The sequence below is a fragment of the Gordionus sp. m RMFG-2023 genome, chromosome 2 (genome assembly GCF_954871325.1).
Source record: "Gordionus sp. m RMFG-2023 chromosome 2, tfGorSpeb1-WG-v2, whole genome shotgun sequence".
In the NCBI taxonomy this organism is placed as follows: Eukaryota; Metazoa; Nematomorpha; class Gordioida; order Chordodea; family Parachordodidae; genus Gordionus; species Gordionus sp. m RMFG-2023.
Window position 1 is genome coordinate 18,088,955 of NC_088776.1, and position 24,264 is coordinate 18,113,218.

Sequence of the window (24,264 nt, forward strand, 5' to 3'; positions counted from 1 at the left end):
CCCCAAAAAAAATCCTACCTTCAGCCTCATCGCGGTAGGGAGTGGCAACGCCTTCTGACGGCTAATGGAGGCCTAAAAGGTTCCCCGTGGTTTGGGTCTAGAATAGGAACACCGTCTCCTCGATTGGGTAAAAAAAACACCTAGGGGTTGATGTCAGGAAGGGCATCCGATTGTAAAAACCTTTACTAAATTTCCTAATGATTAAATCAGAGGGAAAACTGGCCAACCTGGGTAAATCTGGATATCAGCATTAAACGGAGAAGAAAAATCAGAGGTCCACAGTAGTCAAAAATTTTAGGCCTGACGCAATTAGTAAAAAAAATTAAATCCAGTCCTGAATTATTTTTAATTATTCTTCGGCCGGCCGGGAATTTAAATTTTGTTATTTCGGATAATATTGACAGTATTTTGCTAATTTTTTAGATGGCATATTGATAATGTGAGCACTGAGCAGTAAATGAATATTAACTGCTTAATTCTATGATTTTCTATCTGATTAATTAATATATATTTTTTTAAAAAAATTTAAATCGGCCAGGCTGCCAATGCCTGAATTTTTTAAATTATTCCTATTTTACGGCCTGTTGTATTATTAAATAACAATAAGCGATACCTTGCTGATTGAATATTATAAAAATATATATTGCTTTATTATTAAATATATCCAGCAATATAATTTAAATGACTATAGCATTAAAAAATTTTTTTACTAAAACTTAATTATTAGAGTATATAAATGATTTTTACCTACGACGCCAACACCGGAGCCAAAAATGTGTCGGAAAAATATATTGAACAGTATGTTTTTTTCAATTAAATTTAAAAACACTGCCATATTAATAACATATTAAAGATAGCACTTAAAATAATCATTTCAATCCATACATTTTTTTGTTTCATTTCTTATTATTAAATTGATATCAGATATAGCAACAAATATCATTATATATTTTTAATCGCATTAAGGAAATATTTTCTTAGAATAATTGATATAGGATTAGTTTTATTCAAAAAATGGGTAAGCTAGAGACCTTAAAACTTATAGAAACGGGATCATAAATTATTTCAGAATGGGATTTGATTAAAAAACTGCTAAATTACCTTAAAACCTTCAAGAATACAGTGATTTTTATCCGTTAAAAATAATAACGTATATCGTATCCAGGATTGAGCAAATTTTCAAAAAAATATATTCGAATAAATACGAATATTACTAGACAAATAAGTACTTGAATATAAATATAAATAAGTTTTAAAAAATTGATTTTAAATATAAATACTCTAAATACCTTAAAAAAATCGAAAATACTATTTAAATTCAAATACTTTGACGAATACTTTATGCAAGTCGATTTTTATACCACTACCAATTTTTTTTACTTAAAAATGACATTTTTATCTATCATTTTCGAAAATTCGAATAGTTAGTTTTAAATTATTAAATTTGATCTGCAGCTATACAAATATTATAAATATAAGATCGTATCACATAAATTATATTATAATTGCAAATATCATTAATTGCTCAGTTTCATAGAGTCAGAGTTGTTAAACGCTACCGCTATCGCTATTGGTTAAAAAAGTAGCGCGCTATCGCTATTTGTCAAAAAAAGTAGCTCGCTATTAGCTAGTATTTTTTAAAAGTAGCTTTAGCTACTTTTTATAAAAAAAATTTACAAACAAATTTTTTATTTTTTGCTTATAATGTCATTGTATAGTAAATATATAAAAATCAACACTTATAAATATTAAAATATAGTTAGTTTTGATTATAAAAAAAAATTTATGTAATAAAAATAAATATTGATGCTAATTTGTTGCATTTTAATAATAAAATCATTTCAATATTATCATCCCCAAGTCTAGAGCGACGATCAGAAAGTATAAGTTTTGCCTTATTAACTAATCTCTCGACACTAGCACTTGAGGGTAAGGGCGTATTTAATCTTATATACATATTTTTAATATAAGATAGATTATCAATAATTTTATTTGCAAGTACATCGTATGTCTGGCATCCTATTATCATTTTGAGGGCTAATGCCACAGATCTTCTTTTTAAAGTCCTAGGGTCTAGCCAATGGCCTGTGATTCCCAAATAAGCTCAAAAATATTCAATCAGATCAATTTATAAATATAAATAAGTTTTTACCTTCTGTTATGTGTTCAACTATCTCCCATGGTACATATATATGAAATCTCTGATAACTCTACTATTAGAGCATCTTTCATCATTTTAAAGTTATCTGCTATTTTATTCATTAGTGTCTGGAGGCATAAAATTGTTGCACCAGGGGATAGAGTTTTAATCATCATGGTAAATGATGGATTATCAACTAAGGACATTGGCTGAACTGTATAAATTATAAAATTAAAAATAATTTTATCAGCCAATTTCTGAGAAATATTGTCATTTGCATAATTGATTAATTTGGTTTGAATTGAATTAGTCTTTTTGGATGTAGAGTCGTCTATACCAAAATTATTTAGATGTTTCTCCATTTCCTTAAAACTCATGAACAGTTTTATAAAATAAATATTATTAGAATGTAAAAATGACAACTTACCTTTAGGTGTTTTTTGAGGTTATAGCTACTGGATTGATTTGAGGAAATATTTTTTTTTACATTTTAAACAAATAAATTTGAAACCAGTTTTGGTTATATATTTATTTTAAAAAATTTTCAAATCTAGGGAATGGGAAATTTGTATTATAGCTATTAAGAACATTCTCTTCCCTGGTATCTTCCATTTCATTAATATCATTGTCTGAATCACTTTCAACGATTTGGATATCCATAGGCGATGACATTTTAAATTATTAACACGTGATTTAGGTTTATAATACAATTGAAAATATAAATTACAAATTGAAATTATATTTTAATTTCAAAATTAAATAATAAATCATAAAAATTATAATTATGATATTATATTTAAATTTTCATGTTTACACTTACCTTCATTATATATTTTAAAAGTAGCGAAGTAGCGGCTACTTAGCTACTTTCAAAAAGTAGCGCTCTAATAAATTAAATAATTACAAAAAAGTAGCCGCTATTAGCTATTACCAAAAAAGTTAGCGCGCTACTTTAACAACTCTGCATAGAGTATTATAAAACATAAATTTGAAAAGAATTATTACACATAATGAATCATACTGCAGACACATAATTATATTATAGCATAAATATTTAATAAAATGAAGAAAACATATTTAAAAAATCAAATTAATTACATTCAAAAATGAAAAATAGGATATATTTTACTAGGTTGTGCCTGTCAACCTTAGTGAAAAATAGGAACTGGGCCAGGGCCGGGTACAAATTTGGACGGGTCAGACTATGTAAAAACTGAATTTCATCTGGGCCGGGCTTAAAAATTTTGCCATTAGCAGACCTCTACCTAAAATCATAAGGAAGGAATATGGAATCAACTCATGAACGGAAAGAAATAAAAGAATATCAATTCATTTACTCGGTTTTATTCTCAATTCCCACATTTCATTTATATCGAATAGATGTTCATATTGAAATCCTACCCAACCAATATTTAACTATCATCAATCTCTGCTAAATGATGAAAATTATGAAATAAAATATTAATTTCTATGAAAACTTACAATTTGCAACTCTTGAAGTTCCTAATCATCACATACTCCTGGTGTGCGAAAATTTCTATGGACGAATTGGTTAAGAGTCATTTAAACAATTGTTATATCCATAAGCAATTAATATCTACTTCGATCTTCCATCTGACTGTATTATCTCAAAATAGAGATAGTCAAAGTTAGGTGTTTTCATTTTTGATGAAACCAATAAAAAAAGTAAGTGTTTACCCAATCTTTTAGATTTTTAAACACTCATCATATATGTAATGAACTTTATATAATTTTGTATCCGACCCGAACCCGGTACTAATATTGAAATAGCCAGTATACAAATTAATGTATTGAATAAGATATTCATATTCGAAATAATAGAAATGTTGGCTTTCAGCTAGACAGGGACTTCAGAATTGTTTTGCAGAGCAGAACCTCCTGAGATAGAATATTCCAATTTAAAAAAAATACAATTTATTATATGTATATAAAATATAATTATATTATAATATTTTTCATAGTAAAAATAGGATTTGTATAATAAATTACATCTGCGCAATTGGAGTATATTATAAAAATTACATTTCAAACTTATTTAAAACTATAATTCTTTCATATAGAAATATTAGTTAATAAAATATTTTCATCAAAAGGTTTTAAGAATTAATGGAAAAAGACAAAAGATAATAGTTTACCGCCAATTTTTGTTTATCCTCAAGGGATTTGGCAGGATCCTCAATGTTATCCTGAATTACGGGCTGAGCTTTATCAATCCAATCTTTTAATTTGTTGATACCATCTTTGAAATTCTTGTAATCTATCTCCATATCCTTTAAAAAAAAAATATAGACCTTAATGTTTTATATTTGATAATCTGAGTTTCTAACAATAAAATTCAAACATGTGAATTACTATAAAATAATATCATTTTATTTAGTATAATTAAATATTTGATATTTTTTTTTGAATGATATAATATAATAGATTTTTTTTTAAGGTATAAACTTTTTATTAAGAACTTTATAATATTTAATACATTGAACGTTAAAAGTAAAACATATATACGTAATTTAAAAAAATATATATATTAAAAATGTCATGTAAACTATTTATATAAAATCTATATAAAAAACTGTATAATAAAAAAAATAAAATAATTAGAATAGTAAATTGTATGTTGGGTGGGAGGAGGTCTAGAAAGAGAGCCATGGATGGCAATGCAGTTAGATCTGCATATATCAATAGATATGCGCTGTCTGAGATAGAAGCCTTCCCGAGGGTCACCAGTGATGGCGCGGATTTTTTTACCGAGGGTTTTGAAGAAGGTTAGGGCATGATTGCCAAAAGACCCGGTTGTGTCGGATACGATTGGTATGAGATTACAATTTGTTAGGGAATTGTATTTATTAATTTTCGAGTTTTCAGCTCGCATGAATGAGTTCTTATTAAAGGAGGGAGCAAATCGGTCGATGCAGGTATAGTCCCATGCTAATGGAAGTCCATTACTCCATGGTATTAATGTCAGCCCATCTGGACGTATATTATTCTCGGTTGAGAGGCCACAGGGTTCGAGAGTTGCTGGAATTTGAGCTGAGCGTAGAGCACGGAGAATGGTGCCGTTAACTGCACTGTGTCGAGAATGTCTACCTTTAGAGAATCGACAATGAAGAAGATGGTGTCCAAAACAATCAACGGGTTGGGAACATAATGTACATGTGGAGTTGGCCAGTATATTACAACCAAGACGGAGAACTATTGCTATGCGTAATTCTTCGTTTGTTAAGAGAAGTCCTAAGTTTGAGCTGGGCAAAGCTTCTAACCATTCATAGCCCGATAAGGAAGGCAAAAGTTGTGGAACTTGCAGTTGTGGGAGAGAGAGATGATCAACTGTTAAGGATTTGTTTATGATTGTAAAGCGTCCATAGCATCCAAGATTATCTACGAGTTTTCATCTTTTATGCCATAATTTAAATTCTGCAAGTAATGCATTCTATCCAATGATATTTTAATATCATTAGAATAAAATTGAGCTAAATATTTAATATTATCAATATCAAGAATCGATATTATATTCTGATTCATCCTGAGTTAATATCATTATGAAATTCTTCATCACCATGAGGTGTGTCATAAGTAAATTTCTAAAAAAAATTATATATATCTATCAGCGCCTCCTAAGTTAAGTGAAGAAAATATACTATAAAAATTTGTTGCGATTTCTCTAAGTTATATTAAAAATAAAAATTGAATAAATTTATTTTCCCTTTTTGCTATTATAAATTGAAATATGTACATTTAGCATTTTTTTGTTAACTCCTACTGGTTTATGCACCAGTTCCCTGAGGGCATATCAGTTAGTAATTTATAATTCATTTAATATAAATATGTGTTTAATTTTTATTTTTTCCATCAAACTCATAATTGATAGCTCGAAAACATTCCCTACTAAGTAACGATTAATAGAAATTTAGATCAGGAATGCTCTATTTGGCAGAAAAACATTAAAACTTCTCCAACTTGTTAATTTCACTATGCCTGCAACAAGTGTACTTAGCGAAAGCATCTTTTCAATAGCAGGGTTAATACTAAATGCCATACATCTTTAGCACAACCACAATCTCGATAAAATCCAATTTATTTACGACAATTATACATTAATCAAATAGAATTTCCTAATTTATATTTATAATCTTATATTTTGTTTGCTTTTATAGATAGCTGTTTATATATAAATTTGTTCTAATACTACTATTAAATCGATAAAATGTTATTGATATGATTGTGGCTTTGAGTAAAAAGGCAATTCTTTAATTGATATCCATTTTATCATAAATTCTTTTAGGAATTAGGAATAAATAAATTTATATAGGGGTGGGGCACGGACAATATTTAAGTCTATTTATTATCATTACCACTGATGAAAGTGTGCTCAAATAAATTATAAATATATCAACACATATCCGCCAGCGTCGCCAATTTATTAGGCGACTGCTAACTCGGCTAAAAAATAAACCCCCAAACCTGATTTATATTTCGGTGACTAATATAATTATGACAAAATTCTTTTATATTCTAAAATATTGATTAGTACAATATATTAAATATCAAACCTTGTAATAGGATTTTTGATCAGCTAATTCATGCTTTAATTCCGTAAGCCTATGAATAATAGTTGCTAATTCAGCTTGGTATATATTGACATTCGATGGCAAATCCCTGTATTTATCACTATTCAGCAAAGTTGAGGCGCTACTTATGGAGCCTTCTTTCTCGGAACATTCACGTTCGATTTGCTATATTCGAAAATAAAATTATTTTTAATTTGGATAAAATGGAGGCTTAAAAAATTATTAACACAGGTTTAATGGATTAACAACCTTTAATTCGCGTGATATGCTTAAACCAATATGTTCTTTTGTTTAAAGTGACCTATTTAATAAATTATAACCTTTTTTTGACAAAATTAATTTAATAATCGTAATTAAAAACATTAAGAAATTAAAATCTTTAGCTTACTCTACAAAAATCTTTTAGGCAAAAATAAGAAATATAAAGATATTTTGATTTCGTCATAAAAGTGAATACAACGCAAAGATAGTTGTGTAAATGTAATCGTCTTTAGAGGTTCAGGAGGTAATAATAAAAGTAATATTAATATACTTTAATGCCCTTATTTAAATAGGTTTATTGGGTTGACTACCTCTAAAATAACAAATTTTAATATTTAAAAATAAATAAAGATATAAAAATTCGGGTAATTTTTCTACTAATTCAACTCTTGAATTCCAAATATTACATTAAACCATTCTCAATGGAAAATAATTTGAACGATGTCCAAATTTAACAGCTAATTCGATCCTACCAAGGAATTTACAACTCACAAAACATTTGTTATATACAAATCTAATTTTGATATATAAATTTATAGAAGAATTTCCTAACCTTCAGAGCCAGAAGACAATTTTTTAAATTAAAATTTGCCTTTTTTGAGGTAGTCAACCGGTAAAATTATCTGTCGATATCTTTCACAATATATTTTTTTCTCAAACTTCAATCCAATTAATCTCTTTGCCCATTTGATTAACGTTGAATTTGGACTTTCTTTCTTCTACTTGATTAGTAGTAGTGTCGATCCATTGAGTAAGTGGGTCAGCATGGGTTTGAAAATCTTCGGCTAATTTCAAACTGTTTTCTAATAAGGTTTTCTTGTAGTTGGCCTGTATATTTTATTTTAGTTAGAATAAAAATTATATTACGCTATTAAATCAAAAAATAAAAATATAGTAGCGTTCAGTACCATTTTTCTATTTGAGCCAAGAATTGTTTTTTGAGAATGCTTGTAACAAGCAAATTAACTTTTTAGCATAAATAGTAATTTTAAAATCAAAAATTGGTTGAGAGAGTTAAGGCAAACGTTAGTAATTAAATTAAGAAATAATTTGAAGGTTAATATAAAGAAAGAAATAATATCTATTATTTCTAAAAAAACAGCTATTTTATAGAAGAAAATTTAGAAAGTATAAATTGTTCTACTCCCGCCAAAAAGAACCAAAAAATAGTTGCAACCTTATCGGCAATTTCGTTAAAAATATTCCTAAAGCCTTCCATCTTGTTATCGAGTTGCTTCTTGATATCCTCCTTCTCCTCCTTCACCATCTCGGGAATATTCTTTCGTAATTCCTCCGTATTATTTTTTAGCTCCCCTAGTCTGTAACAATCTCTCTAATATATATTGTGATAAATATTAAATAGAAGTTGACTCGTTTGATTAATTATTTTTATTTATTTGGGAAGGGAAAGGAAGGGTGAGGGGGTTATTCAACATCCTGCTACATACAAAAAAGAGGATATTAGTCGTTGAAATTAATATTCGTTTGTAAGAATCGAATAAGGAATGAAATTCGATATAATTAATATTCAAATAATAAATTGATATTCACGAACCGAATATTTTAAGAGTATATTCTTCTGTTTTTAATACCAAAAAATCCATAGAAGAATGTCAATAAAGATGTCCATTATTTAGTGAAATATATTCATTTTATACCAAACATATGTCCAATTGTTCTTTGATATCCGTGGGCTTCGTATGATCCGTTTTTATCTCATCGATGTCGCCTTTCAAATCGGCCAAAGTTATTCGCGTTCTTTTAAGTTTGGGGGCTAGTTCGGGTGGAAATTCAAAGTTTTCGAAATTAGCTTTCAGATCGTTAAAACGGTTCTTTTAAAATAAAATGGGAAAGGATTCGATTAATTTATAAAAATTTTGCTAATAAAAGTCACTTAATTACTATCATAGAGTTATAATTCTCCTTCTAAGATCCAAAATCTTATCTTAAATTAATTTTAAATATGTTTTTTTTTGTGAATTTGAATAAAAATATGTAAAAATTCTTAGTTTTAAATTTTGAAAATTTTTTCGTCCAAAGTTATGATGGAAAAATCTTTGAAGATCACAAAATTTAAGATTTTTTTATAGAAGACCAGACCAAGATACTTTTATCAAAAAAATTTGTATGAAAGAATTTTTTATATGCGTAAAAATCACAAAAATTTTATAAAAAATTTTTGAAAAAAGTTTTGTAATTTTAGGCAAAATTTTATCAAAAATCATGCTTGAGCATTCTCAAAAAAATCTTCCGTAGGCCATTTCAAACTCTGAAAATTCTCTTATTTACAACAATTACGCTCTTGTAAAATTGATTAAAGTGGAGTAACCTTATAATAATCAAACGAAGATATGTATTTTAAAACAAAGATTAAGTCAACAATTTCAACTCGATTTTTTAGAAGTTTTATTTATATGATATTTAAAGTATTAACTTGAATTTAGGCGTTTCATATTTATAGATTTTATATAATAAACCTATTCAAATCAAATTTCAAAATCACAATATGTTACCAACTCTTATCTAAATTCAAAATTAATATTTTTTTTATAAATCGATGTTGCTAAAAAGGGCAATCGATTTACTCTTAAAATGCTTTAAATTTAATCAAATGATTCTGTAAACCAACTCAGATCGTATAAATGGTTATCCAACTCACTTTTAGTAATTGATAGCTGTGATGCGTAAAAGCCAGTCAAAAAGTAAAATTCAAATCTTATATATTTAATTATAATTAAGTTATAAAATAATTTTGTTCAACAATGGATATATAAGACCATAAATTAGTTAGGGTAAAACGGGGAAAATTATAACAATTTAAGAATTCATATCATATCATAACAAGCATGTTGGTCATAGACCTGCCCAAAGTGAGCGAACGTGAATTATATGGAGGCCCGCCTTCCATATAATTATGCCGATTTTTTTATCAAGAATACCAACAAACCTACAATACCATTATTGAAAACACCTAACCAAATGTTTAACAATACATAAATAAAAAAAGGCCAGATCAAATAAAAAAACAAATTAAATATCAGCCATTTACCTTAACGACTTGAAGCTGTCTAGCCAGCATGCCCGCCTTTTCCCTGTCCTTCATATCCCTTACATCCTTCTCTAATCTTTCGAGTAACTCATCTTTCGCCACAAAATCTCGAATCATTCCAGCATACTCTGGTTCTGATAGGTCACGTGCTTTGTATTCATCATCCACATGAGTCATTATCATGGCATCCTCGTGCACGATCCATTCCTGAAGTTTCAATAAGTCGTCGTCAAGCCTGGAGTTAGCATCTTGATTGTCAATAACGATACCTTCGGTTTCAACTTGGGATTTGGAGGATTTCCCTTTCGGGGATTTACGGTGAGGTTTGATATTGGTGGGAGAAATTCTGGATTCTTTGACTCGCTGAGTAAAAAGAATGTGTAGATGTTTAATAAAGAAATGAATTAGATAAGACTCGCGTTGCATAGGCACCCATTTTTATGCGAAATCTGCTTTTTTGATTTAACGCTAGTTTTAAAATATCGGACTGCAGATCCATGATGAAATTTAGAGTTTTTAAAAAATGGAACAATTAAATCGATATTCGTTTATGTAAAATATGGTTTAATTAAACCTAAATATTTTTATATGAATTAAAAAGGATTCTAAAAAATACCTCTTCGATCTGAGGAGTCACCAATTTCATTAAATCTGAATAGTCTGCCATCCTGCCTTCAACGTTGGCCGGGATAATTTTGTTTTTTGATAATAAACGAGCTTTTTCTTTAAGCGATGACATACGCCTTTTAAGCATATTAGGAATTTCGTCCAAAGATTTTATAGAAGGTTCATTGAGCTAAGAAAAATTTAAATAATATGTATAATATATTATGCCTTCTGGGTAAAATAATGTTTGATAATTCATGATATATTACACTAGGAATTTTAAAAAATTTAAAGAAAATTCTATAGAGGGATTATACTTTAATATAAAACCATCATAAACCTAAATTGGACATCGCAAAATTATATATTTTTTACATTATAGTTTTGTGTTGTTTATTCGTGAAGATTGTGAACGTGGGTCAAAAATAAAATGTTATTTAAGACTTTAATTTAAATTAATATAAAATAAATATTTAATAATTATGGAAGAGAAATGAATTCAAAAAATCATTTAAAAATAAAAATTTAAATATAGGCTAACTTGTGAAATGATAGATTTTCTTTTTTCGCCCTTGTGACCTTCAAAAGGAAAATACTCCAATTCCATTTTCAAAGTTTGTACCTTTTCTATTTCTCTGGTTATTTCATCTTTTAAAGGGATTATATTTTTATGAATATGAAAATATGTTTCATTTTTTAAATTTTTGTGATAATCGCTTTAAAATCCAGTTATAATCCGATTAAAATGGTTTTCGAGTGTTCAGAAATTTAGATATTTTTAAAAAAAATAAGTATGCTAAAACTGAAAATAACAAGATAGCTCTGGTTCAGAAACCGGGTACTAACAAAATTGCTAGTTTATATATATGTGTTGTTTAAAAAAATGTTGTTTGTTTTATTTTGAGCTAATTTATATTTTAATTTATTTTTTGATTACTTTAACAGTTTGGAACTAGAACCAGAACCTCTCGGAAAGATGTAAAATTTAAAAACCAGAACCTACTTTTTAAATTATTTAGAACCGTAGGTCTTTTTAGTCCAAGTTCCAAACTCTTGTTTGGGATGGTTGGTTATAAACGGTTTTTTAAATTATCAAATAAAGAATTTAAATTTTTTTAAAAAATTCATAATACAGAATGGTATAATTAATGAATAGCTTATATGTAAAAAGTGGCCCAAATCTAAGAAAGTTGTAAAATATTTAAAAATTAAAGGGCTTCTTTTACAATTAAACCCAACATAATCGAAATAAATATTTTTAAATAAGTTATATATATATCCTTTTTTTTCTTTCATAATATACTATAAATATATACCCTGAAAGTCGTTATAATCTTGCTGAGATGTTTGGTAAAAATCGGTGAGCCCGATAATTTTTTCCATCAGACTGTTAAATCTTCCATTTAATTCCTTTTCTTGTTCTTGCGGTATGGCACCCTGCGGATAAAGACCCGAAGGTAGGGAAGCGTAAAATTGTGTCTTCTTGTTGGATAGATCGTCCTTCAGGTTCTAGAGAAATTTGTAATATTTAGATTTGTTTGTTACGAAATTATAAATCTACTGATTTATTTTTCAAGAGATATCTAAATAAATGTTGCCCAAAAATTGCAAATTATCTCATTTCATTAAGAATTAAAAGTAGTGTGATAAGATATATATATATTGTTTGAAAATTTTAAAAAAGCATATCATTATACTTTAGTTTAGATCCAAAAAAATATTTTATGCTTACTAATTAAATATAAATACAATTTTTTTTTTGAAAGTTTATTACTTTCAAACGTTGTATTTGGCATTTTAAATCTTCCTCGCTGGCAACGTTTCTAGGTGAATCAAGATCTTTAGCTATTTTATCCAAATATCTATTATATTCATCGTAGCTGAATATCGACTAAAAAAATTTATTTAAAAAAAACATAAAAATACATGTGGGCCATATATTGAGATGGAAATGATTTTATTTGAAAAATTAATCCTTGTTTAAAATGATAATCTTTAATTGATATAATATTAAATTAGACAATAATTCTAGTTATCGTTTATACTTTATACTGCTTTTTATAAGAATTTACATAAAAATGAGTCAATAAAGTTCCTCGGTATATTTTTCGATTTTCATTTCTTATTTTTTAGTATATAACTACGAAGAGGCTTATGCAATGGTAACATATTCTAAATAAATGCAAAGTAACCGGAGGTAAAGGTGGAAACTTTATCAATATATTTTTTATTTTAATAACGGTAGCAGGTTTTTTCAAGCAACATGCCCAACCCTGGATAAGATGTCAAGTAAACAATTCATAATATAATTTTTTTGATATTTGTTACGTAAATTTAAACCTTATCTTTATCCGCTTGAGTCGTTATGTGTTTCCACGTTACGTTCAGGTTTTGAATCTCGTCTCGAAGCCTTTTGGCGAATTTAATGTCGGAATTTTCCAGTATTTTAGGAGTAACTAGATTGATGTTATCGAGAGACGGTTTAAGCAAGTCTACATTTTCTTGTAACCCCTTATGAGATGCATTTTGTTTTCAGGAATATAAGTTGATTAGACTGTTAAAATTAGCATAACTTTATTTTTATAAGGTTCCTCCGCTTTTAGTCATATTCTTATGGGGTCCCCGCCAAATATACCCTTAAAAGTATGTTGCAATGCCTATATTTGAAAAAAACCTAAAGTAAAAAGTCAATAAAGTGAATATTCTATTCGGTTGCAAGTCAATTAGATAGAATAAACATTTATATATTAATTATTAATTTCTATTTTTTAAAAAAAAAATATATAAATTTAAATGATTCAGCCAAAATCAATATAAACAATAAAACCCATATTTATTTTACCGTTTAAATGTCAATATAAGTTACCCATTTTTAAATATATCTTAATTGTGGTTAACTGTATAATATGGATTTTTAAATTAGACTATCTATGATTATATTAATTTAAATTGAATATACGAAACTTCAATAGGTAGAAAAAAATCTGATAAATCAAAGCAAAGCGAAATCTAACTATTGAAGTGCTCCATCTCCAAATAATCATTTAAAGTATAATTCTATAAGTAGAACAGATATAAAACAGTTGGTTAACAGTCCGACCCCTATCGGGCTCAGATAAAAATCGGACAGATATTTTTATTTGACTGCATCAAAATAATATTTTGAAAATGGCACTTTCAAATTATCAGATGATATTTCTTAAACGAAATGCAAAAAAACTTTTAATTCTTCCTCTTTGATTTTGTTGCTGCTGGGTTCTGTATCAAATTTGTCATTGGTATCCATAATTCTTTTCAAATCCATCATCCAAGATTTTAAAACATTAACTTCTTCCTATATATTTTATATAACATAAGTCATTTATAGATAAAAAAAAATGGACTAATAATATCATTTTAATAACCGAGATGAATTTTGTGATATTTTTTTTCCTCTTTTCATACCTTCCTATCTTTATTATCATTTTTTAAAAATTTAAAAACCCCTAAAAAATTTGCTTTTAGCTTTTTATATTTTATATTAATATTCTACTTTTGCAAGAATCAGTTTCATACATGTGTTAATATTATTATATTTAATCGAATCTAATGAAAGTTAAAGCAGGTTTACACCTACTTCACAAACCGAAAAATTATCCCAAAATGTAGTCGGCTGCATTCAAATCAAGTATAAGATATGACCGACAAATTAACTGGATTCAATGGTTAGCGCGACATTGAAAAAAATTTAGGATTGTGTAGCGGTATGAACCAATATTGGTTGAACTTCACTAATCGAATCTATAAATTGAGTTTGGGTTAATGGCTAAAAATCAAATAACTCGACTTAATCTATAGGTGCGTACCAAAGAAAATGCGCTAGACCATGAGGCAAGAGTTTTGTTTTCTTCGAGGTGGAGTTATATTATTTTTTAAAAACCAGTGGGTGGCTAAGATTATAGATTTGGACTAAAACCAGGTTAAGCGGCTAAAAATTGTCCAACTTTATTGGGAAGTACAAAAGGCACCCTAAAATTTTATATAGCCACCGTAAACTAATTTTATATTTGAGTAAAACGTTTTTTTAGAATATGTTACGTCCAAATAAAAATAATGACTTATTTTAGCACCCCTAAATTGATAGTTTTAGCGACGTCATCCATTTTAATAAATTCAATATCAAAAACTAAAATTAACTCAAATAATTTCGGATTTTTTTTATGTCAAAATAAGTATTCCAAAAAAGTATACTATTTAAATTGCCGTAAGGTGTTAATAAACTCTTATCTAAATTAAATTATATTATAGATCAAATTACTACAAAAAGAAACGTTCAAAACTACTCAATTCAATTACAATATTACCAAATTATCTCTTTAAAACCTTTTCCGCACGCAAATTGTTTATTAAATTAAGTAATAAATAACAGCAATAAGATATCCAGTGTAAAAATTCAAATCAAATAAATTTAATATCTCAAAATAATGTAGCGTTATTTTGTGTATAATTTAAATTAAGGCTTGTTTGAGACTAAGAAAAAATACCAAATAGTTTTTGATTAGGGCGAGTCTAGAATCCAGTTCTTTAGAGGCCTCCTGAGCCAATTCCTTAACCCCTTCGTATTTAGCCACTACGCGATCAATATCGGTTTGAAATTTGTCCCTCATGCTGAAACGAAAACTGGCGTCGTCGGCGGTTGATTTATCTTCCCATATGGAACGAATGCTAGTTAAGTTAGGGCTCTGAGCCTCGATCGTAGCTTGGATCTCCTAAATAAGTAAAAGATAAATCATTTTGGTTAATTCGTGTTTTAAGAAATATATATTTATTGCTCTTTTATTTTCTTCAAATGCCAATATTTTACCTAATAAAGTGGTATAAAGAAATCTTTAAAATTTAAACCATTTTTAGAGCGCGTTTCCTAATTTTCAAGTCCTGATTATGCTGGAATTGTATTCAATTATAGTATTTACCCTATATAAATTTCAGACAATTTTGTGGTAAAATCTTTCGTTAAGTTTAATTAATAATATTTTTATAAAATTGATGGAAAAATCGAGTGAATAAAAATCGATTCAAAACTTCATAGTAAAATATAAGTTATAGACAAGATAGATACTATGGTGGAATACAGCTTAGGGAAAATTTATTCTCAAAAATTAAAAAATATGTACTATAAATCATTTAAATTATAATGATTCCTCCATACCCTACTGTAATCGGATTGCATTAAATTTTTTAACCCCCCCCCTCTCCTCACAAGTATCACATATAAGAAATTAAGGAATGTTCTTCGAGGTCGGACCTTGAACTTAATTTTAAAAAATTAACTATTTTATAAATAAAACCTGGGTCTTTTTTAGCTTCTCCTTTAAAATTTCGGGTTCGTCATATTTGTTGGGATCCGAGATGAGGGAAGTTTTAACATCCTCCAGCCATTCATTTAGAGAAGCGAGAGGCTCTTGAAAACTTTGGTAATGATGAGCTTCCAGCATGTTGACCAACGTTTCGAAGTAATGATCTTTATATCATAAAAATTTTTTCTTTATTTCTTAATTCTTTTAAAAAACCATATTCATTAAATGAAAAGTAAAAGATAATTAAATTACTAGTTTGTTCGAACAAGCCCTCCCATCGATGGATCAAGTTTCCCGAATCCTTCGATATTTGAACTGCAGTTTCGTCTTTGTTATCTAAACTATTAGATATGGAGCGAGCAGTATTACGGTTCTCTTCTATCTTAGGCCATAAAGCCTTAATTTGATCTAGCTTAGCCTAAAATATTGTGATTTATGAAAAAATGATAAGTTAGCGTTTATTCTGATTCAAAAATCTAGACGGTGGTCTGGTCCGGTGAGATATTGATATGATAAAATAACAGCACCTATACGGTAATATGGCATAAAATAAGATACTATCTTACATTTTATTCATGCAAGCCATTCTTGGGTTTATTCTATTGGACTAAGAGGGGTTTATTCAAAAGTTTTGAAACTTTAATTTATTTGACTAAAAAAATTATATAATTTTTCCCTAGTCTCCATTTCCACAAAAATATTTTTTGATTATTAATTTTAGCCATAAAATGCTTTTCAATTTTGATGAAACTTGTAGTTGTAATTTATTTAATTTTACGTTTGTTTATTCTTCGTAATTATAATTCCGCAACCCAATTCTTAAGAGTAAAAAAAATGTAAAAACTTATCGCTTTCCTCTTTCTTATTTTTATAATCTTTTAGATATTTGTAGATCAACCTTTTTCTTTTTCTCATCAAATCTAGAGCAATTTTTTTTTTATTTGAGAATAAATTATAATTTTGGGTATAAATTGAAGGTATCAGCCGATACTGATAAATACCGTGAATATCAATGCATCTATGATATCAATTGTTGATATATCAATGGTGTTACGTTAGAATTTATAAGTTAGTTAGTTAGGTAGCGTTACGCTATAATTAATAAGTTAGTTAGGCTGCATTCATAGAGGCGATGCGACACGATGAGCTAATAAAATCTATTAAAAAAAGAAACACTTATCATATTATCATGATTGAAATTAGATATAAAATCAATATTAAGGGGATCTCAATAAAGGATTTAATAACCTCGATCAGCTTTTAATGACGTCGAATGGCGTTCACTGTTAATTCAGCAAGGAATTTTTTAAATTTAATAAGTAATGCATTTTAAACAAGGTAAGCGTGAAACAGTTAATGCTGGGCTAGATATAGTATAATAAATAATAATATAATTGCTCACCGAACAATTCTCGATAGCTTCCGAAAATTCCTTGGTTTGACTGACGGAAGTGAATTTAGGGTGTTCTCTGGCATTTCTGAACCACGTTTCCAACTCTTTCAGGGCCTCGTGCATATCATATATGTTGATGTGGAGGCGTTCCAAGGCGGATATTGGCTATTCATTTTTATTTAATAATAAAGCATTGAATAAGGGTTCAATTTTAATTTTTAGATAAAAATTTTTTCTAAAAGAACTAAATAATTGCAATTATATAATACAAAATTAATGGAAAAAAAATGTCTAAATGTCAAAAATAATAATTATAATTACCAAAACGACGACTAAATTGCGAATAGGATTAGGGACAAAAATAATTGCATATATATTACGCAACTACGTAGATACAAATACTTTTAAAAAAATAATCGCTTAATTATTGATATTTAAAAAAACCGATTTTTCGGGCTTATTCATGTGATCTTCCCATTGTTTTTCGTTTGCCGCAAGGTCAAGTTCAGGGAATTCGGTAGGAACAGATAGGCTTTCCCTCTTCTTGGCCAAATATTCGGGTATTTCCGAGAGGATTTCATCTTCAGTTGCTTTGTCCTTCTTTTGTGGAATTTTAACATCAATTTTGTTTATATTATGTATTTGTTTTTCCTTATTGTCAAAATAAAAAATTCCAATATAAAATGATTTAAAAAAAAATTCTGATCATTTTTAAAAACCAAAATACACTTTATTATTAATATTTTAATTAATAAAAGAAATAAGGATAAAATATCAATGGCATAACTATTTCCCTAATTCGGCACCGCATATTTACCTCCAAAATTAATCCATAAGATAATTATTTGGGTGGCAAATAATTATCTTGGATATCATCGTATTACATTAGAATTTAATGTTTATTTTAAAATATTTTATATTTTGTTTATATATAACCAATATATTTCAATTGGATTATATTTGGTAGAAAAGGCTTGATTATGATAACTTTATATTCCCTCGTCAAAAAAATTGATGGTGTTTTAATGATACTTTTGCAATTAAATCATCATCTGCGGTGAGATTTTGATCAACGTCTGGTGCCTTGCTTATCTCTATAGAAGGAATTTTATTCATAAACTGAGCCCTTTTATCGGTTATAGAAAGATTTTGACGGTCAGATTTATCTAAAGGCATTTTTTCCGTTGGAATTCTTGGAGTGAGAATCTTTTCCTCGATTTCAAAAGACTTGCTTGGTTTAATAATATTTTCATTAGATAATGGAGATTTGGAGGTAGAGGGTAAAGGTGGCATAGTTGATAGGGGTCTTGGGGCCCCTGTGTAATCAGCTATTTGGTCCAGTTTAAGCTTTTTAAATATAGGACTGGGCCCAGGGTGGTTGTATTTCTAAAATAATGGAGTCGAAATGGTAAGAATAAAGGAAATTAATTATTATAGTTGTTGATGTTTAGCAGATTATATTTAAACATTATAAAAATTAAAATTAGTATCAATTATTACTTGGGTTTGTAAACTGTCAATCTTGTTGATTTTAAATTTAATGTAATTCAAATTTCGTTCGATATTTTCGATGTTTTTCCCAACATCATGGTCATGTTTATGGGTTTTAGAAAATTCGTAGTATGCGTTTTGCAGATCTCCGAACTCTATTACTTTATTTTCGTATTCGTTTTTTATTTCCTATAAAGGTGGTATGTATTATATAATAAAGATCATTAAGCTTTTCATAATATAATTTAATATATTTGCTGTATTTAGTTCTTGTTTTCCAAACGATATTTTTCAAAATATATAATGGAACAAGAAAGATCAAATATATATATTAAAAAAATAGAATTTGGTCTATAGAAAAACCAGTCTTCAGCAATTAATACATTATAATTAACATAAAAAAAAATACCTATATCGAAATTATATTACTTCGAAATTTGGAAGATCTGAGATGGACCAGTCGTTAGGATTGAGACAATAATCCAATAACTTTTCGAGTTTAGATATGGCGCCGCTATTCCAATCCCTAAGTCCATCGACTTTTAAGCCAATTTCGCGCATCTCTAATTGATTAGTCGTGTCCAGTTCCAATTGGCCAGTGGGTGTTTGGTTAAGGGTGGTATTCGTCATCATGAGTTGGGAGATGGCTTGGAGTTGAGGGCCTAGGGTGTGTTGGTAACGCTTTTCAAGCCATTGGCACAGAGTTAGATATCTGTTTTGAAGGCTGGATAGCTTTTCTTCCAGATTTTTATATTCTTTTAAGAGAGCAAATTTTAAAATTTAACTATAACATAATTATTAACATTTATACGTAGAACTATAGGACCTTAAATTGTAAACATACTTTTTTGAGACATTACTTTACTACCATCATATAGACAAATAAAAAATCAAGTTAAAGTAATCACCACAACAAAAAACCCAGAACCTTCTTTTTATAAGTGGTCTGACTTCAAATTTCCAATTTTCCCATTAATAAAGTAGGAAAATTTACCTATTCGTGCATAATAAAAACAATTAATAGGTAAGATTTATTATATTCCAAAAAACTAGAAAAAAAAACAAGTTTAAGATGAAAAACAATCAAGAACTATATGTTTTTATCTATAAAAAATTGGATGATATCGATACCTTGATCGTCCTCACTATCAACAACCACAAGCATATTAGACAAAGGCTTTATGAGGTTTGTTCCAGTCTCAAATCTTTCTTTTATAATTTTTTTTTCTTCTGGATCCATTTGATCTTCTAGTCTAGAACTGGATGAGGAAGCTTCGTCCTTTATACGCAAGCCTTCCATGTCTTCGAGCCATTTTTCAAAAACCTCTATTTGTTGCTTTTGAAGGGTGTTGAGAGAATTTTGCAGCCTGTTTGTATGGGTAATATAGAAGTAAGAATTTATAAATAAATAATTCATACAATAAAAGGCATAACAAAGCTTACATAGTAATGCGCACAAATTGAGCGTTTACGTTTTGTCGTACTTTTTTTAAATAAAAATAAGTAATAGTGTCCACAAATTGAACGTTTCAACGCAGCGTTTTAAAACGCAAATAATGCATTCGTTTAAATTGGAAACATTTCCTTTTTGCATTTTAAAAACAAAATATTTACGTTCCTTGTAACGTTTTTAAATTTTGAAGTGATAGCATGTATACAACATCTAAAAAGTAAAATAATTATATTAAATGATACTATAATATTTTTAGCTTATGGAATTATGATATTACAAAAAGATTTGATAATTAAATATAGGGTAGGCCTTTTTTTGTTTAGAATTTAGATGTTTCATATTGAAAAAATAAAAGTTTACGCATCAATTTAAGCATAGTTGTGTTTACGTTTTTTTATTTGCGCTTTGAAATGCTGCATTAAAACGTTCAATTTGTGCGCACTTCAATGCATCCCATGTTTAAATCAAGGTTGCCTTTTTATTTGTATCGTCGATTCAAATTAGTTTTTGTAAATTATATTATGGTCTGCCTTTTCATTTCACCAAATGCTAAATATTCCATTTTGAAAAATAAGTTATTATTTTTACATTTTATATATAACATTTAATCAATGTATTGTGTATTAAATTGTCTATTTTATTATTTTTTTAAAATGTTTATTTTAATTATTTATTATATTATCTTGTGAATTTGCATAAACAAAAGAATGGGATTTTGTGATAAAATACAATAAAGAAATATATTTTTTGGCTAATACTTATATGTTAACGGTAATATAAAAATATTTCGAAAATACTACAAATATGAAATAAATATGATTCAAGAATGTAGAGCTGTAAACATTTTTTTTAAAAAATTGAACGCGTTCGCGTTCAACGTTCATTGACAAAAATCAATTCACTTTCAAAAAAAAGGAACGCGTTCACGTTCGTTTAAAATTTTATAATTTTTTTTTAAAATTTAATTTAAGAAAAATAAATGTCGTATATTTTTTAACACAATATATTAGCCATGATAAAAAATAATATAGATTTATTTTGATAATATAATTATAAATGTAATATAATATAGCGAATAAAAGGTTAATTTTATTTATAAAAAATTCTTATTAATTTTTCAAAATTTTCATCAGAGGGAACGCTTGACAGTTAATACGGCATTAGCTATACTAAAAATGCGCTCTACAGGCCATACTATGAGAGCGTTTTGCATATAGCTTCATGATTAACATTATCAAAAGCTCTACTGAATGTGAAACATTTCTGCATAATTATTTTCAGGGTTAATATTAGCTCTAATATGTTTTTATTTGGTCTGTACGAGAACATATGTATTTGGGGAAAAGATGAAGTGTTTATCAAAAGCTCTACTGAATGTGAAACATTTCTGCATAATTATTTTCAGGGTTAATATTGGCTCTAATATGTTTTTATTTGGTCTGTACGAGAACATATGTATTTGGGGAAAAGATGAAGTGTGGATGATAGATTTTATATTTTAAAGACCATAAAAATCTTTGAGGCAGGATATGAGGGCTACGACTCGGTAATAAGTAAATTTTTGGAGGTCTTTGATTTTAGGGAAATTACACAGGAAACTGGGGTATTTCCGTTCTCCCATATTTTATTGAAGAGGGCTAGTAGAAAGAAAGATATTGTGATAGGTGCGATCTTAGGTATTCAGCTGTGATATTATCCAGTTACGGAGCTTTATTTTTTAGTAGTTTTTTCACATTTGATATTTTATTAATGGAGAAACCTGACGGGAATGGTACGAGGTTTGTATTTATGTTGGTTGGTAGAGTTGCTTTTGAGTCGAAGACCATCATATACTAATCAATCCATAATGCCATTTTTTTGTCCTGGTCAATGATTGCTTTTACGTTTTCTAAAACTATAGAGGTGGGTTTTCTAAAACTGCAAGGTATATAGAAATATTTTAATTTTTTATAGGCGTCATAAATTCTATTTTCTTTCATATCTTTATCGATATCAATGCTTTTTTTGATAAGTAAATCCGTCTATCACTCCGTAATAATCTCTGTATGTTTTTCTATAAGTGATTATTCGAGCCATTCTTCATTCTTAGTTGATTTGTTTTTTCTAATGTCCCACTAGACACTCATTCTTTCCTTGAAAAAGACTTATATTTGGCAAACCATCATATGATTCTGCAAAATCATTTTTAAATAGTTTGCAGCATACTTCTACATTTCGATGCATAGTTATGTTTAAGAAGATAGCTCTTTTTCTATTTAATACTTGATCATAAATTATTACATCTTCCAGCGTTTGTAATTTACTGAGTTTACGTGTAAAGTTGTTTTCAAATGAATTGTACTAGATTCAGTCGAGTTTTGTCTAATTCTGTTATAAAAGCCCCATATATTTTTACTGTAATATTAGCTACAAGCATTCTATGATCCGACAGGCTTATATTAGTTGTGATGCTTTAAAGCCGTCAAACCACTGGTGAATATTAGAGGTGAAGAAATCAATTTGGGATTTCTGCCGAGCCCTCACTAAGGTGTATGTTTATTTCTTGGTGGCAAAAAAAAGTATTTTCGATTTTAAAGTTCTTGTTTCTGCAGAAATCAAGAAGTTTCTTGCTATCCTCGCTATTCGGTTGTTATTATGGTAGCATACCCGAAGACATTACTGCTAACATATTCTGCTTCTTTACTAATTTTCAGGTTTAGATCGCCTAGAACTATTATATTATATCTGCATGTTAGGGAATGGATCGTATTTTATTATGTCGATGAAGCCTAATTTTTCATTTCTAATTGGTGGGGCATAGAAATTTGCTTATTGTGGGTCTAAAATTTGTGCTTAAATAGAGAAGACCACATCTTTCATATACGGGTACGAATTTGATGATGAATTTATGTATGTTTATTTATTAGGAATGCTATCTCAGACCAGATTTTGGAAGTGCTATTTATAATCATTAAAATTTGCAGTGTTATTCCCTGGACAGTGGGTTTCTTGATTACCTCTAATGTCTACTTTCACAACTTCTAACCTTAAGAGATCAGTTAGTTTGTTTTTCATTCCATTTATATTAAGGAACCCAATTTATAACTTGCCTGTGAATTTGTTTTCCATTTGGTTATACTAACTTGAATCCTTTTAAAGATCCAGGTGACTTTAAAAATTTTTTTATTTTGTTTAGATTAAAGATTTGAAAAAAAGGTATAGTAAAGGAAAATTTAATTTAAAAGAATTTAGCTCTTATAAAAAAATTGAAATATGAAAAAGGAAAAACATCTGATTAAAAAATATAGAACTTTTTTCTTAAAAAATTTGGATTAATATTAAATTTTTCAAATAAATAAAAATAAAAAGTGTTTTTCGTCAAAAAAAAGAACGCGTTCACGTTCAAAGTTCATCAAAAATAAAAGGAACGCTGTTCATCATTTTTTTCAAAAAAACGAACTTCGTTCATACAACACTACAAGTATGGCATAATATAAATATAATTAAAATGGTGATTATCAGAATGGAATTAGATACTGGAGCTGAGGTAAGCATAATTAACTAAATAGATCAAAATAAACTTAATCGTTCTGGATTAAAATTGCAGGCTAAAACCTAAAGGCTATACAGGAACCAATATACCACTAAGAGGTCAGACTGTAGTAAAAGTACAATATAAATGACGAACATTAGAACTACCTCTCATTATTACAAAAGGATATACAAAAATCTCATTGAAAGAAACTGGACAACTAAATTTCCGAAAAAGACTGAAATACCTGAAAGGGCCTAATAAATTAATAACATTAATATTAAAAATGAATTTCCTCAATTGTTTATCAAAGAATTGAGCTGTTTGAAAGATTTTAAGGCACAAATGTATATAAAAAAGAAAAACTACTTTTCTGTAAATCACGTCCCGTAGCATACGCATTAAAAGAAAAAGTTGAAGAAGATTTAGACAGAT

The 24,264-nt window shown here is 28.1% G+C and overlaps 1 protein-coding gene across 1 annotated transcript in view; it reads right to left on the minus strand.

Annotated features, from left to right (window-relative positions):
- Window positions 1-24,264, minus strand: part of LOC135925488 (dystrophin-like) — an 89,445-nt gene that overhangs the window by 41,885 nt on the left and 23,296 nt on the right. The window contains exons 11-31 of the mRNA XM_065460842.1: window positions 19,997-20,232; window positions 19,295-19,620; window positions 18,875-19,054; window positions 18,407-18,760; window positions 17,819-17,974; window positions 17,384-17,539; window positions 16,234-16,399; window positions 15,973-16,145; window positions 15,169-15,393; window positions 13,866-13,979; window positions 12,986-13,156; window positions 12,420-12,536; window positions 11,962-12,154; window positions 11,187-11,293; window positions 10,656-10,835; window positions 10,040-10,402; window positions 8,649-8,822; window positions 8,168-8,323; window positions 7,651-7,818; window positions 6,712-6,894; window positions 4,297-4,431 (exon numbers count right to left, since the gene is read on the minus strand). Coding sequence (XP_065316914.1) covers window positions 4,297-4,431; window positions 6,712-6,894; window positions 7,651-7,818; window positions 8,168-8,323; window positions 8,649-8,822; window positions 10,040-10,402; window positions 10,656-10,835; window positions 11,187-11,293; window positions 11,962-12,154; window positions 12,420-12,536; window positions 12,986-13,156; window positions 13,866-13,979; window positions 15,169-15,393; window positions 15,973-16,145; window positions 16,234-16,399; window positions 17,384-17,539; window positions 17,819-17,974; window positions 18,407-18,760; window positions 18,875-19,054; window positions 19,295-19,620; window positions 19,997-20,232 — 4,033 coding nt within the window. The remainder of the gene's footprint in view (window positions 1-4,296; window positions 4,432-6,711; window positions 6,895-7,650; window positions 7,819-8,167; window positions 8,324-8,648; window positions 8,823-10,039; window positions 10,403-10,655; window positions 10,836-11,186; window positions 11,294-11,961; window positions 12,155-12,419; window positions 12,537-12,985; window positions 13,157-13,865; window positions 13,980-15,168; window positions 15,394-15,972; window positions 16,146-16,233; window positions 16,400-17,383; window positions 17,540-17,818; window positions 17,975-18,406; window positions 18,761-18,874; window positions 19,055-19,294; window positions 19,621-19,996; window positions 20,233-24,264) is intronic.